The sequence below is a fragment of the Eschrichtius robustus genome, chromosome 13 (assembly GCF_028021215.1).
Source record: "Eschrichtius robustus isolate mEscRob2 chromosome 13, mEscRob2.pri, whole genome shotgun sequence".
In the NCBI taxonomy this organism is placed as follows: Eukaryota; Metazoa; Chordata; class Mammalia; order Artiodactyla; family Eschrichtiidae; genus Eschrichtius; species Eschrichtius robustus.
Genome location: NC_090836.1, coordinates 58,708,354 through 58,722,003, shown reverse-complemented (window position 1 = coordinate 58,722,003; position 13,650 = coordinate 58,708,354). Strand labels below are relative to the sequence as shown.

The window sequence follows — 13,650 nt, the reverse complement described above, 5'->3', positions numbered from 1 at the left end:
AAATGTCCAGTTTATTTTTTTACCTGAGGTTTTCCTCAGAAAAGCAAAATCTGTATTCCAAATTCCCTTTCCACGTTAGGAAATTCAGGTGAATTAAGGAAAGAAACACTAGTGCTCAGCATCCTCAGTGCGATGGGCTAGTGACTCTCTTGTAACCCGCCACATGGCCTCCACTGATGGAAACAGATGACCGTCCCTTCAGTTCCCCTTCATCCCCTAGGAAACACTTAGACTCTGTAGAAGGCAGTTTGCAAGCTCCTGGGTCCCTTGCAGGACTGACGATAAATGAGCCCCAACGCTGGGGGGGCGGCCAGGCAGGGGACTTGATTTCTCCTCTCTTTGGGAACTACAGCTTGTCCTCTGTCCAAAAACACTGAGTAAGGGTAACAAAGCCTGAGAGCAAAGAATGCTTTGAGAAGTTGAAATAGGCTCTTCTTTCTTTTCCAGTGAGAGTCACAGACTTGAAAATCTCTCCTTGTGGCATCTGATGTTGCATGGACTGATATTTTCATGATAAAATCATGGGACTAAAACAGCCTGTAATTGAGTATTATGAAAGTGATTGTCAAAGGGAGAAAATCTGTCTTTTAGCCAATGGGTGTGCCTGGCAATTGTTTAGGCTTTGGATAAGCTCAGCTTTAGATCTTTGTCCAAGAGTTTATTTGTGGACAGCTCACCAGGCCTTGACATGGATTTAAAAAAAACTAGAATCCTCAAACCAGAAAAGCAGGCTGCTGAGATGGTGTAGGAGCTCAGACTTCAGCTGAACTTCCCACAGATCCCTGGAGGTGAGCTTTCCCTCCCATGCAGAGTTCTCTTGCAAAGACGACAACTCCTGGGCTCATTTCCCTGGATGTTGTATTTTGACCTCTGTCTTAAATGGGGAGAGTACAAGTTCATAAAACTGTTTCAAATTATGTGTTTTAATTGTTGCCCTTTGTTTGCTTTAGAATTCTTGCTTAATTTTTGTTATCTCAGTTTAAATGTAATTTTCTGTGGAAGGGCTTGAGTCCTTTGAGGCAAGTTTCCAGTTGAACTAACACGTGGCACCGTTTATTGTAATTCTTTGATTTCTTCTCTTTCTGGGTGACCAGTGAGCTCCTTTTGAGGGCAGTGTCTTATGACTCCTCAGGGCCAACTCAGTACCTGGCACATGTAGCTCAATATTCAGTTAACGAACAGAATCAATAGTTCTTTATCAAGCACCTATGATGTGCTAACCACTGTCTTAAGTACAGGGAGAAAACAATTAGATAAGGTAGACAGGATCTCTGCCCTCATAGAGCATGTTTCCTAGTGGGGAGATTGGCCAAGAGCAAGTAAACCAGAAGTATATGATATAGTTTTAAGTTGTAATTAGCACCAGGAAGGAAACCATTGAAATAGAAAATAATTGTTACTATCTTAAGCCATTGGTATAGATTTGGTCTATTTTATCTTTGAGAGCACTGGGAAAAAATAAAATAACAGCATCAAGTGGAAAAGTATATTCTCATCCTGAAAAAGACAGGTAAGCCAATGGAAAACTGGGCCAAACAATTCATATAAGGAGAAATCTAAATAGCTAACATAAGAAAGAGATGCACAACTTTGTTACTCATCAGAGAAAGACAAATTAAAACAGTAAGATACCACTTTACCCCAATTAGAATTGAAAAATTTAGAAAGTCTGATAATGTCAGATGTTGATGAGGATACAGAGAAGCAGTCAGCCTCATGTGCTGCTGTTGTGAGCTGGAGCTGACCAACAATCTGACAGCATTTCATAGAGTTAAGGCTGTGTGTATCCTATACCCCACCTCCAGTATGCGTGCCAGAGAAAACCTCCCCCAGATTCACAAGGAGGCCTGTGTGAGAACGTTCATCACTGCACAGTTGTAGTCAGCAGAGCTGGAAGAGGCCATCACTCGAGGAGGAGAATGTAAGGACATATGCCAAGGAATTCCACGTATCAGACTCTGAGCAGATGTATATAATTCAAAGAAATTTAAAACAGATTCAAAAACAACACTAATAATGTTCCAGAAAGCCTGACTATCCAAGGATATATATGAAACACATTAGCGTGGCTGCCATTGTTGTGGGGAGCTGGATGGAAGAGGAAATGGGAATGCAGAGAAGAAAAAATGTAATAAAGAAAAAGAGCAGTACAAAGAAGAGGGTAGTACCTCCACTCTAAAGTTCCAATAATAAAGATGAAAGAGGAAAATCTACTGGAGAAAAAAAAAAATGAAAGGGATTTCACACCTTGAGAGCTACCACTCTAGTTCAAAGTTTCTTTACTTACTCTCAGTGCTCTTACTCAGTTTGAGTAGCTTGAAGGCAGTGACGGACTCTGAATATCTGAGACCGAGCTCAGTAGACTGGGAACTTAATGGATGAAGCCCAAGGGAACTAAACTATACCTACAGGGAGGAAGCAGTTCTGACCTAGTGGCCACATTTCACAGATGAAGAAAAGTCAGCATCATCAGAAAGGGACTGAAGTATCCTTAAAGACTATAAGAAATTACTAAAAAAAATAGTCTCTTTGAAGACTTTGGCATAAGTTCAGCCATTTTAACTAAATTCCACTTTGGTAAATAAAATGTGAAATTCCAGGTACTAAATCAGTGAAGGCCTGAATAAACGGGGCTATCTGATTTCCAAAGCATTGCCACCACCTTCTGACACAATATTTAAATTGCAGTTTTAGATGTCTGGAACAATGATTCTTTTCCCAACATTTTATTACTAAAATTTCCAAGCATACAGAAAAGTTTTTAAAAAATTGTAGAGTAAATGCTCATATGCCCCCAGACGTAAATTCCACAATTAGCATAGTGTTCTATTTCCTTTATCACACGTCTCTCCATCTGTCCATCCATCAACCCACCTTGTTTAAATGCATGGAAAAAAATAAATAGCAATTACTTTTTAAGAAGACATAACTACAAAAAGAAATTTCCCAAGAAAACAATAAGTGGCATATTTCTCTCTAAAATTTAGAAACAAGAGAATTTTCTCCCTGCTGCCAGTGTAAGAAGTTCCTGGGAAAGAAGATGATCTACAAACAGGTGATCAGTTGTTAAAATATCCAGAGTTGGTTTTAATAGCATATTAACTCTAATCCTTCGGCTTGGAGTCAAATCAATCAGTGAGTGCAAAGGGGAATACTAACCTCCTGTGGGGAACATCACTGCAACTAATGAATGAATTTTATTTCCTCTCTTGATGAGAAAAGAAGGGACTTTTAAACTAACTGCTGAGCAGGACCTTTAAAAAAAAAACCCATTTAGATTCTGGGCTGGCTATATGAACTTAAACGAATATAATTTTTTATAACTCAGTTTTTCTATATTTAAAAATGAAAAATAGTATTTGTAAAATACTCTATAAAAAAAAAATAAGTCATTTCAGAGACACCCAAAGTGGTGGTATCTTTGAGCGGCACCTGAAAAAAATTTATTAATGATTAACCATTTATCAGTTATACTATGTTGTGGACCTAAAAGTTGTGGTCCTAAGAAGATTTGCATTAAAAAAATTCATTTATGAAAGCAACTGTTTCATTGGGGGAAAAAGTGATTAAGGTAGAATTTCAACTCACCATACTAAAGTTAGTTTACTGCAGAACTGTAAAGAATAAAATAATTTGTTTTGAATAGCTTTAAAGATGACCTTATAATCCCCCAAACTGGCTGAGCCAAGTTCTGGACAAACTTTTATCTGATGCTGAAATTCATGCTCTTAAACTGGTGTGCCATATACTATCAGGGAATTTCTAATCATCAAAATCAAAGAGATTTTGGTAAGGTTCATTTTCCTCCCATCTCCTCCACCTCCTCCCCATTTCCTTATCGATCCTCTCTGCCCACTTGGCTTTTTGACACTGTGTTTGCCCCCATGTTCTCCTCCTACCTTCACCCAATCCTTCAGCCTTCCCAGGGCCTCTCCTCCTATAGACCCTCCTGGAAGTGTTCTGCTGTCTTTAGCCCTCTTTGTTTCTCATCCTACATGAACTTGAGCGCCTGCAGGGCCAGGCAGGTAACAGGAAGCAGAGATGTGAGGCTGCCCAAGCCCCTCTGGGGGAGTCGCTCCTCAGCACCACGTCACCAGATCTGATATTTCAAGGGAACGGGAAATCCAAAATTTGTGTGAAGATCTCCTAATTTCTAAAGGTAAGCAACACATTTGAAAAATTTTAAAACACTGTGAGGGAAAGATGTCTGCAGGCCAGACTGGGCCACAGGCTTCCCATCTGTGACCTGCGTCCATGACCTTTTCCTTATGAATTAATATCTTCACCCCTGTCTGTAGCTCCCCCTTGACCCCCAACTTCTCTCTCATGTTCCACACTCCCAGTCACCTCTGGATGTTTTCATCTGAATGTTCAGCTGACATCTCAAACTCGAAACTGAACCCATCTTTTCCCCTAGAAAACCACTTCTCCTTCAAACTGCCTTATGTTGATAGAACCACGTCTCTTCCTTTCACTGAGATTCAAAAACTCATGCATTAACATAAAGTCTTATTGAGAACCCACGAGGTATCAGATACTGTTCTAAACAACACAGGGTTGACGAGGCACATTCTCTGACCTCAAGAAGCTCACAGTGCAGTGGAGGAGACACCAAACAGAGAATGACAACACAATGTGATGGATACTCTAGAAGCTGTCTATCCAGAGGCCTAAGGCAGTGTGAGGACAGGAGCAATCCAGCCATCACGGAATTCATTAACTCAATCAACCAAGATATGTTGAATTCCTCCAGTACTCTAAGCCCTGGGGTTAACACCTCATATAAAGTGTTGGAGGTACAGTTTTGAAAAATATAGAAGATTTTTTTGTTCTCATACAACTACCCGGGGAGACTGGCAAAAAACAAGTAGGCAAATAAACAAGATCATTTCAGTTAGGGACAGAAGTCTCCAGGCTGCTGTGAGCAAGTCTGCAGTGTATCCCCTGCACAGAGACCCAGCTGAGGGGCAGGATGAGGTCTGCGCCAGCCAGAGGGAGCTCCTTTTTCTCATTACTGCAAAGGCACTCTACACCCTCGCAGTGGCCCTGGATCTTACAGAGTGAAATCGAGTGCCATGGAGACTCTTTTAGACAAGGTGGTCAGGGAAGGTCTTGCTTTGCAATCCAAATGATGAGATCATCTGAAGGGAGAGTCTTCATGGCAGAGAACAATCAACAGAACAGCTCGAGGCAGAAACAAACTTGGAGTGTGAGGAACAGAAAAAAGGCTGGCGGGGGAGGAGCTAGGAACAAGACTGTGCCTGTGTGTGCAGATACATCATATTCTGAAGGTGTTTGGGGGTTGGGGGGTATGAGTGTTAGGAAATGAGTCAGAAAGAGAAGATTCCATCCAGATTGTGGAGGGTTATAATAATAAGCCAATGAAGAGCCAAAACTGGGAAAGGGAGATTATAGGATCAGAGATTCGTTTTGTTTTGTTTTTAAGGAAAATGATTCTACTGGCAGCTAGCAGGTCAGTTAGGAGGTTGTTATAATAGCTAGGGATAAAAATGGAGAAAATAAAGAGAATAAAGAAGGAATATGATATACAAGAGATAGTACCTAAGTAAGAACAGCAGGACTTGCTGTCTAACTGGACCCCGTGGATGAGAAAAAGGAAGGCTTGGGAGGCCTCTTGTGATGCTCTCCCCACTGCCGCCAGCCACACCCTCAGTCCCCACGGTCCACCAATGTCTTCCTTCCCTTGTCTCTCAATCTCCCCCCTTCCTTTCCATCTGAGAACACTTGCCTAGTCTCCAGATAGCCTCTCTCCTTCCTCTGAACTGATGTGGCACTTTATGCATCCCACAGATTTATTACATCTCACGTTGTAACTTAGAGCATTATTTCTTGTGTACCTGTCACATCATCCTGCTTAGACTGTCAGCTACTTGAAGCCAGGAACCAAGTGTTATTTACCCTTTCATGACTCAAATAGACAATTCCTGCCACATTATGATTGCAGGAAAAATAGAATCAATGAGTAAAAAGTAGCCACATACTAGGTTATGGCAGAGTGGCTTGTGACATGCAGTCTTAAAAACACGCACATCCAGATTATTCAAGGCTAGTGAACCATAAGATGAACCTCATCTTTACATAGACTCGGTTGTGAAGGCAGTTCTTACATTTATTGTAAGAACTGTGAAGGCAGTTCTTACATTTATTGTGTGTATTTTTCTTACACCAAGTACACCTAATAATAATGCTCAGGAAATGTAATTACCTGTTCCCAAATAATCACAGAAACAAATTTTAAAAGTTGCCAAGTAAAGAGATAGATGAACACGCCAAAAAGCAGAGCCCCAGTGGTCGAATGCAGGAGGAGACGAGGGTGTCCACTCTAAGGCCCCCTTGCTCTCAGTATCAGCCCCGAGTCCTTTCACTCTGCCTCCCATGGCTGAGCTTTCACTGGGCCACGCGAACCATGAGAAATTTATGAGAAGCAGTAAATCACCCCGTATAAGAGAAGTTTATCTTGCAAGGTCATCTCTCCTGTTAAGAAGAGAAAGAAAAGTGGCTTGTACCAACTTTGGCTGACATCGCTGATCTCCAGCGTTCACTGGTTGTATGGACAGTCTGTAAAGATCCAGCCATTCTCTTTCCTATTTCGGTACCACGTTGCAAAGTACATGTGGAAATGATACAGCAGTCACGGAGCACAACATTTTAACATTTCCATGTTCTAGTTTGCATTTTAGCTTCAATGAGAATTTCCTTATAAAAAAGAGACATCTGGGGGAAGAGAACTGGAGTGCAGAGGGAGAGACTGTATCTTAATTGGATCTCCACCTGTTATTATAGCACACAAAGCCCGGGAAATCCTAGCGAAGGTCTTGAAAACCAACAGCCCTGGGCGCGGCAATCAAGGTTGCCACGGTGCCCACGTGAATAAGGAAGAGTCCAGGAAAGCAAGAGGTTATCTGTACATCCTTCTTATCAGTGAACAAAGAGCATGGGACAACAGGAGCCACGTACCCTGCGTTCTTAATGAGAGAATAAAGGGTATTCTGGGAAGTACTTATAACGTAGAAGAGGGATATTCCACAGTGTTGAGGATTAAACCAGCAATTGAAGTCTATCCACAGAAGTGAGCCAAAGAAGAAAGCCGGCCTTCGGAGTATGGAGGTGTGGCCTTAGTGACGTCACCATAGATTGTATCACTACAAGATCCTGTTACTAAGAGAATCGCCCCTTTTCCATTCTGGACTCCTGTCAGTTTTACTTATTTATAAACTCAGTGCCCCCTTGGCATGGACTGCTCCTCAGGTGATGAATGAACCTGGCTGCCTGGAACGGGAATGCCACCCCCCGCTTTCCCAGGTCTCTGCACTTGGCTCCCTAGGAATGAACTTGGGGTGTAACCTCCCCTGGGAAAGTGAGGGGTTGGCCCTCGGAACTCCTGTTGCTAATCATCTTGACTGTCTCCCTTCAACTCACCTGGGAACGGGAAGACACTGGGCCAGGGGAGAACTAATTATTTTGCTGAACAGTGACAGTCCTAAGGCCCCGGGCAGGCGTTACCTACACAGGAAACAGAGAAATCTCCTTCCTGAGTGTTCTAGGGAAGGGCCACACCCAGAAGTGATACAGCTGCTACCAGATGAAACGCCAAGAGCCCCACCTTGGCAGCCTGGTGACACACTCCCAAGGCCGTACCCTGAGGCTGACAGCTGTGCCTCTGCTCTTTTCTCTCAACCTAGGAAGCTTATGAAAATGCAAGAGAGTGAGGGTGACTTTATTTTACAAATACCTCTGAATATATTTTATATTTTAGTATATATAAAATAGTTTATATTTTAAGCAAATTACAAAAAAAAAACTTCAGTGTTTTATTCTTAAAAATAAATTTCTGGGGAATTCCCTGATGGTCCAGTGGTTAGGACTCAGCGTGCTCACTGCCGGGGCCCCAGGTTCGATCCCTGGTCCGGGAACTAAGATCCCACCCGCTGCATGGCATGGCCAAAACAATTTTTTTAGTTAAAAAAAGATAAATTTCTGATGGTAACACCTCTCAAGGAAGTGATAGCCTCGGTGTGAGAGACCAAAGAATTTCTTCTGTGGAGGACGTGGTCCTGGGAGACAGGAGGAAGTAACTCGACTTCCGCCACTCGGCCCTTGCGGCCCAGTGAGCAGGCCATCCGGTGCTGTTATCGAAGTATTTGTTGTCCAAGAGCTTGTAGGTAGAAGACTGTGGAAGGGCCCAACATGAAGACATACCCTCTACGTTGCTACTCCAAGTGTGCCTTGCTGACCAGCAGGACTGGCAAAATTGGCTTCACCTGGAGACTGGTTAGAAATTCAGGATCTCAGGTCTCACTCCATTCTTGCTTAACCAGAATCTGCATTTTAATAACTCCCCTACTGATTCGTGTACACTTTGAAGTTTGGGAAGCACTGCCCCGAGGAACTGACAAATTACGAATCAGTCTCCACTCAAACATCTCTACCTACTGCCCTGAAAACCCCATGCCTATCAGCCTTCCCTCCCTCATCAAATATAATAACGTGATGTAAAGCAAATCAGCCGCAGAGTGAATTTGCAAACCTCGCAAAAGATGCAGGGTTTCACAGAATTAATAGACGTGATCTCGGAGAACCACTCAAATCACAACCAAAGCATCGGCAAGCGAGGAAATGGCAGGCTTAGACTCCTTAACAAGCGAAGAGGAAATAATCTACAAGGATGGTGACATTCGAGGAAATAATCTACAAGGATGGTGACATTCCTTCAAAAGAGAATGATTTGAATGTCAAAGAATTCTGACAGGCCCCTGAGGAAAAACGATGAGGCTCATGGATATCTTTGTAAAAATGACCCACTTTATGATTGTGCTGTGAAAGTCAAACATATAGTTTTGTTGAAAAACTGTGCTCCAAAAAAAAAAAATTCAACACTTCACTCAGTCTTCAATCTTTCTAAGGGGAGCACATTGTTTTAATTATAACTTAAATGATATTATGTGAGAGAAATGGCACTTTCGTAAGTTTTAGTTCCATTTTTCAAGACAAAGTCTAATCAGAACTTGCTGTCACTATTTCTCCTGATGTTTGGTCCTTGTTTGAAGGGCACTTCTGCTAAGTGGACTGTCCCAGGGCCAGTGTTCCTCCAACAAGACTCACTGGACTCCAGTGCTTACTGTTGCATAGTCCTTTTACCTTTTCCCTTATGAGACTTCTTTTTGGTACCTATGACCAGTGTGGGATAACTGATACCTACCTACTCCACAACTCAGTGAAGAATTCTTTTCTACTGTCCCGTTTCCCGGTTGGATGTTCCGTGCATTGTGATACCACAGAAGGGGGTTCGCCCGTGGGGTTAGAGCTCTAGGGTAGGTATCTGTTCAGGGTTACCTTATCCACCATGAGGAAGTTCTCCAGCATCTCTCCATTTTCACAGGTGACATGGCCAACCTCCCTCACGGCTCTGGGCAGGATCTCTTGCACCTCCTGGGCGATCATCCCTAGACACAAACACTCCAACAGGTTTCATCAGGAAAAGACCTTTCTGGAGAAAATCCTCCCAGGCCTACCTCAGAATGGGAACACTGACAATGACACAGGATGTCTCTGCAAATAGATGCTTATCCCCCCTCAGCATTTGCTTTGATCTACGAGGCGCTTAAAGCAAAGGAGGAATTTGGAGCCAAGGACCACTAGAGGATTAAAAGTGGGAGTGTTGTTTTCTCCAATCTTTCTTGAGACTCTGAGCCGAATGTTGGAAGGGGTTAAGTACCTTCAGATCCCTGTACATAGACGTGAGGCTAGGGCATCGGATGGATTTTCTTTCTTTTTCTGCAGGAGGGCCCTGCCCTCTGAATGGTCCTTTTTTCTTTAGAATTCCTGGACGAGTATGAACATCACTCTGCACTTCCCTGACCTGGACCTGCCTGTCCTGCCACCTCCCCTCTCTATCTCGATGCTGCCCAGTGCTGCCTCTCATACAGTTTGCGCTGCCATCCGCCCCTCGGCCCTCATCCCATGAGCAAGAGGACGCCAGTGAAAAGAGACAATGTATTCAAAATCCTCCACCAGTACCTTAGGGGGCAGGAGTGGGGATGGGGGTGTTGAGGAAAGATGACAGAAATTTCTTTAACTTTTCCTGTTCTGGTGATTATGGCTTTCACAGAGGACAAGTTAGACCGACAGGATGTTGTCAAGTGCCATAGCATACAGCCTCCAGATGAAGAGGGAATTAGAACTTTAATAGTTGACAATATAAAATTAAGAAGGGAGTTTGTGTGTGTACCTGTTTGATGGGCAGTGTTTATTCCCATCGCAGATGCGAATTCAGGCTTGTAGTCGTATTCGACAATCCTCATTTGGGCTATTCTTCTCAGCTGCTCATTTGTGTCAACCTAATTTAATTAAAGAAGATCAGATTTCACCCGCTTAGATATTTGCTATTCAAATCAAGGCCCAGAGTGACCCAGAGAGATGAAGAATGTTGGGAATGGGATTGTCCTTTCCTCTCGCCCAAACTATTTTAAGAGAAATTTATGTTTTTCTCCTCCAAGAAGCGAAAGTTTCAAGGTCACGTCGGCGGCTTCCATCCACTGACTTATAAACTGAGCCGGGGTTTATATGGCTAAATTACAGGGCAAAACTGCCCTCATTCACTACTCTGGCCTCACTTCTGTCCACTGAGAGTTGAACCGTCCTTCTGAGAATGGGGGTTGATCACCTTGGAGAGAAAAAATTTCTATCCAGGATGGCAAGGTATCATTTCCAAATGAGTACACAATATAAGCAGCTAACAAATACAGGCCGACCTTGTATTTATAAATTAAAAATGCAGTGCTTAGTTTAAGTAACAACCTATTAAGAAGGGGTATATCGTATATCATTGAATTGCTTATGGACATCTTGCTGGAGAAAATTGTTTCAAGTGGCAGTTTGCTAGCCCGGATTACCCATCTGCTGGTCCCTCAAAATCCAGGCTACATTCCTACAGATGGCTTCTCCCCCAGACCACTCTGGTCAGCGATGGTGTCCTCCTTGGAGCCAGCCACTCTTACAGGTAGTTAAAAGCACTCCCAACTGTCACTGCAAGTTCCTCAAACAAAATTTCACTGGGTCCCAGCAAAATGATAAAAATAAAGACAATATAGTGGATTTTTCCTAAAGCTAAATGTGCTGATTCAAAGGCTTCCCTTTTGAGTTTTTTTTTTTTTTAATGAATTCATGGTAATAGCATGATTGATTTTTTTTTTTTTTTTTTAAAGAACGGTAACTTTTTTTTTTTTAATTATTTAATTATTTATTTATTTATTTATTTTTGCCTGTGTTGGGTCTTCGTTTCTGTGCGAGGGCTTTCTCTAGTTGTGGCAAGTGGGGACCACTCTTCATCGCGGTGCGCGGACCTTTCACTATCGCAGCCTCTCTTGTTGCGGAGCACAGGCTCCAGACGCGCAGGCTCAGTAATTGTGGCTCACGGGCCCAGCTGCTCGGCGGCATGTGGGATCTTCCCAGACCAGGGCCCGAACCCGTGTCCCCTGCATTGGCAGGCGGACTCTCAACCACCACGCCACCAGGGAAGCCCGAGCATGATTGATTTTTTTTAACAACCTTATTCCACAAGTAAAAAGTTGGCAGTCCTATGCGGGTCCTTAAATTTTCTTTTAGAGAACATAACTGGATTATGAAACCAGTGGTCTCTTGGCAATTAAAAATATACCGCCTGGACATTCATCCATATGTTGGAGCAACCAGAAATGCTTTTCTGTTGTTTTAAGAAACTCCTGCTTTGGCCCTGAACCCCTCCCTGGACCCACTCTGTCATGTGAGCAGGAAGGTTCCTCCAATATCATAAAGGTTCTCTGTCCTTCACCAGTTTGGTGGGTTATCAAATGTTGTGACTTTGTGCTTAACTGGATAAATGGACTAACTTTACTTCAGGTACTTGTTGGGGAGTCTAATTTTGAGCTCACTGCTGTTTTGATCATTGCTGTTATCAAAAGCTTGGTTCAGTTCTTTCACTCATTGCTTCATTTGACTAATATTTACCAATCGCCTTCAACATACCAGGCACTACCCTGCGTGTTGGAACTTTAAAATGATTGCCTTTTTAAAGTTCATGGTCTAGACAGGCATACAGATTCGTCCAATAAGATTATATTACAATGTGAGAAATGCAGGGTGATGATGCAGTTATGAACAGAGAATCATGGCAACTCCAAGGAAGCACCTAAAAGATTCTCAGGGGACCGTAAAAGAAGGCTTCCCAGAGATGGTGAAGCCCAACCGAGATCTTGGCTTGTTTCAGTTCTCAAACACGCTCTGCCCCTTTCACTACAAGGCCCTTGCTCAGGGCATTTCCCTGCCTCAGAAGCTCTTCCCTCCCACTCCCCTACCTCCGCCTCCCTCCATTTAAAACACCTCTTCGCCAGAGAAGGATTGCTTGACTTCCAGGACTAGGAAGTTTCCCTCTGCCTTATGTGCTAATGGCACCCGTTCTTTTCCTTCATAGCATTAATCAAAGTTATCACCAGACAACTAGTGAGTCACTTTTACTATCTGTCTTCTCCTACAGAAAGAACACCCCATGAGGGCAAGGACATATTTGAGGCCATGATTTTCTGTTCGTCACCACATCACCAGTTTCTAGTACAATTCCTTGCGTGTAGTAGGTGCTTAACTAATATTTATAAAATAAACTAATAACTTTAAGATAGGAGTTAGTCAGGGAAAGATGAAGGGTGGGGAAGAGGGTGGAACGGGTAAGACTAAGATAGGGATGCTGGGCAGAAAGAACACCATAAGCCAAGTCCCGAGGTAGCAAATCCCCTGAAATGCCTGCACAACCAAGGCAGGGTTTGGCGTGACTAGACTGTGAAGATCAAGGTCAGAGGAGGGAGGGCCTTGCAGGCCATGCTAGGAAGGAACAGTCACAATCTCATATTGTCCTGTGCATACACCTGTCACTCTGAGCTCCTTCATTCATTCAACAAATATTTAATGAGTAGCTACTATGTGCCAGACACTATGCCAGGCCCTGGAGATTCAATGAGTTTTTCTCATTTGGAGCTTAAATTTTAATGAAAGTTCCTTTCCCGAGGGTGACGCCTGTGTTTTGTTTGTCTTAGGACCTGCATAGTGCCTGGCACAGTGTCTGACAGGTAACAGGCACCCAAACTTTGAAGGAAGGAAAGAAGGAATGAAAGAATGGAGGTAGTGAAATGGCAGAACAATCCCTGATGCTAACAGAATTGAAGGCAGGGGGTCAGTCAGGAGCCGGCTAGCCTGGCCCTGCACTAGCCAGGCCCTGCCCTGTTCCCCACTCCCTGCACTCTGGGAGTCCCGGGCCCACTTGCCTGCTTCTCATTATCCCCTTGGTTCCTGCATGAGGTCCCATCAGAGACCAAAGCAGAGGCAGTGTCAGTTCCTTTGCTGCAAGGGGAAAGCAGAGGAGGATGTGCCCTTCACTCCAACTGTCCAGGCTACACAGAGGGAAAATGACCCCTGCTGTCTAAGTTGGATCCTTGACTGCATTTTTCCCGAACTCATATTCCTGGACGTAGCAGTTAGGTTCGCTAGTACTACTACCACTGTATTCCAGACAGATTTTTGGCCAAACAAAATTTTGAGGGTTGGCTTGGGGACCTAAACACCTTCTGTAACAATCTTTTTCTAAGAAAATGCTCTTGTGAT

At 43.3% G+C, this 13,650-nt stretch overlaps 1 protein-coding gene across 1 annotated transcript in view; it reads right to left on the bottom strand.

The window, feature by feature from the left end:
• MYRFL (myelin regulatory factor like) overlaps window positions 1–13,650 on the bottom strand; it is a 121,689-nt gene that overhangs the window by 28,623 nt on the left and 79,416 nt on the right. The window contains exons 12-13 of the mRNA XM_068561076.1: window positions 10,250–10,358; window positions 9,355–9,464 (exon numbers count right to left, since the gene is read on the bottom strand). Of these exons, the coding sequence (XP_068417177.1) occupies window positions 9,355–9,464; window positions 10,250–10,358 (219 nt within the window). The remainder of the gene's footprint in view (window positions 1–9,354; window positions 9,465–10,249; window positions 10,359–13,650) is intronic.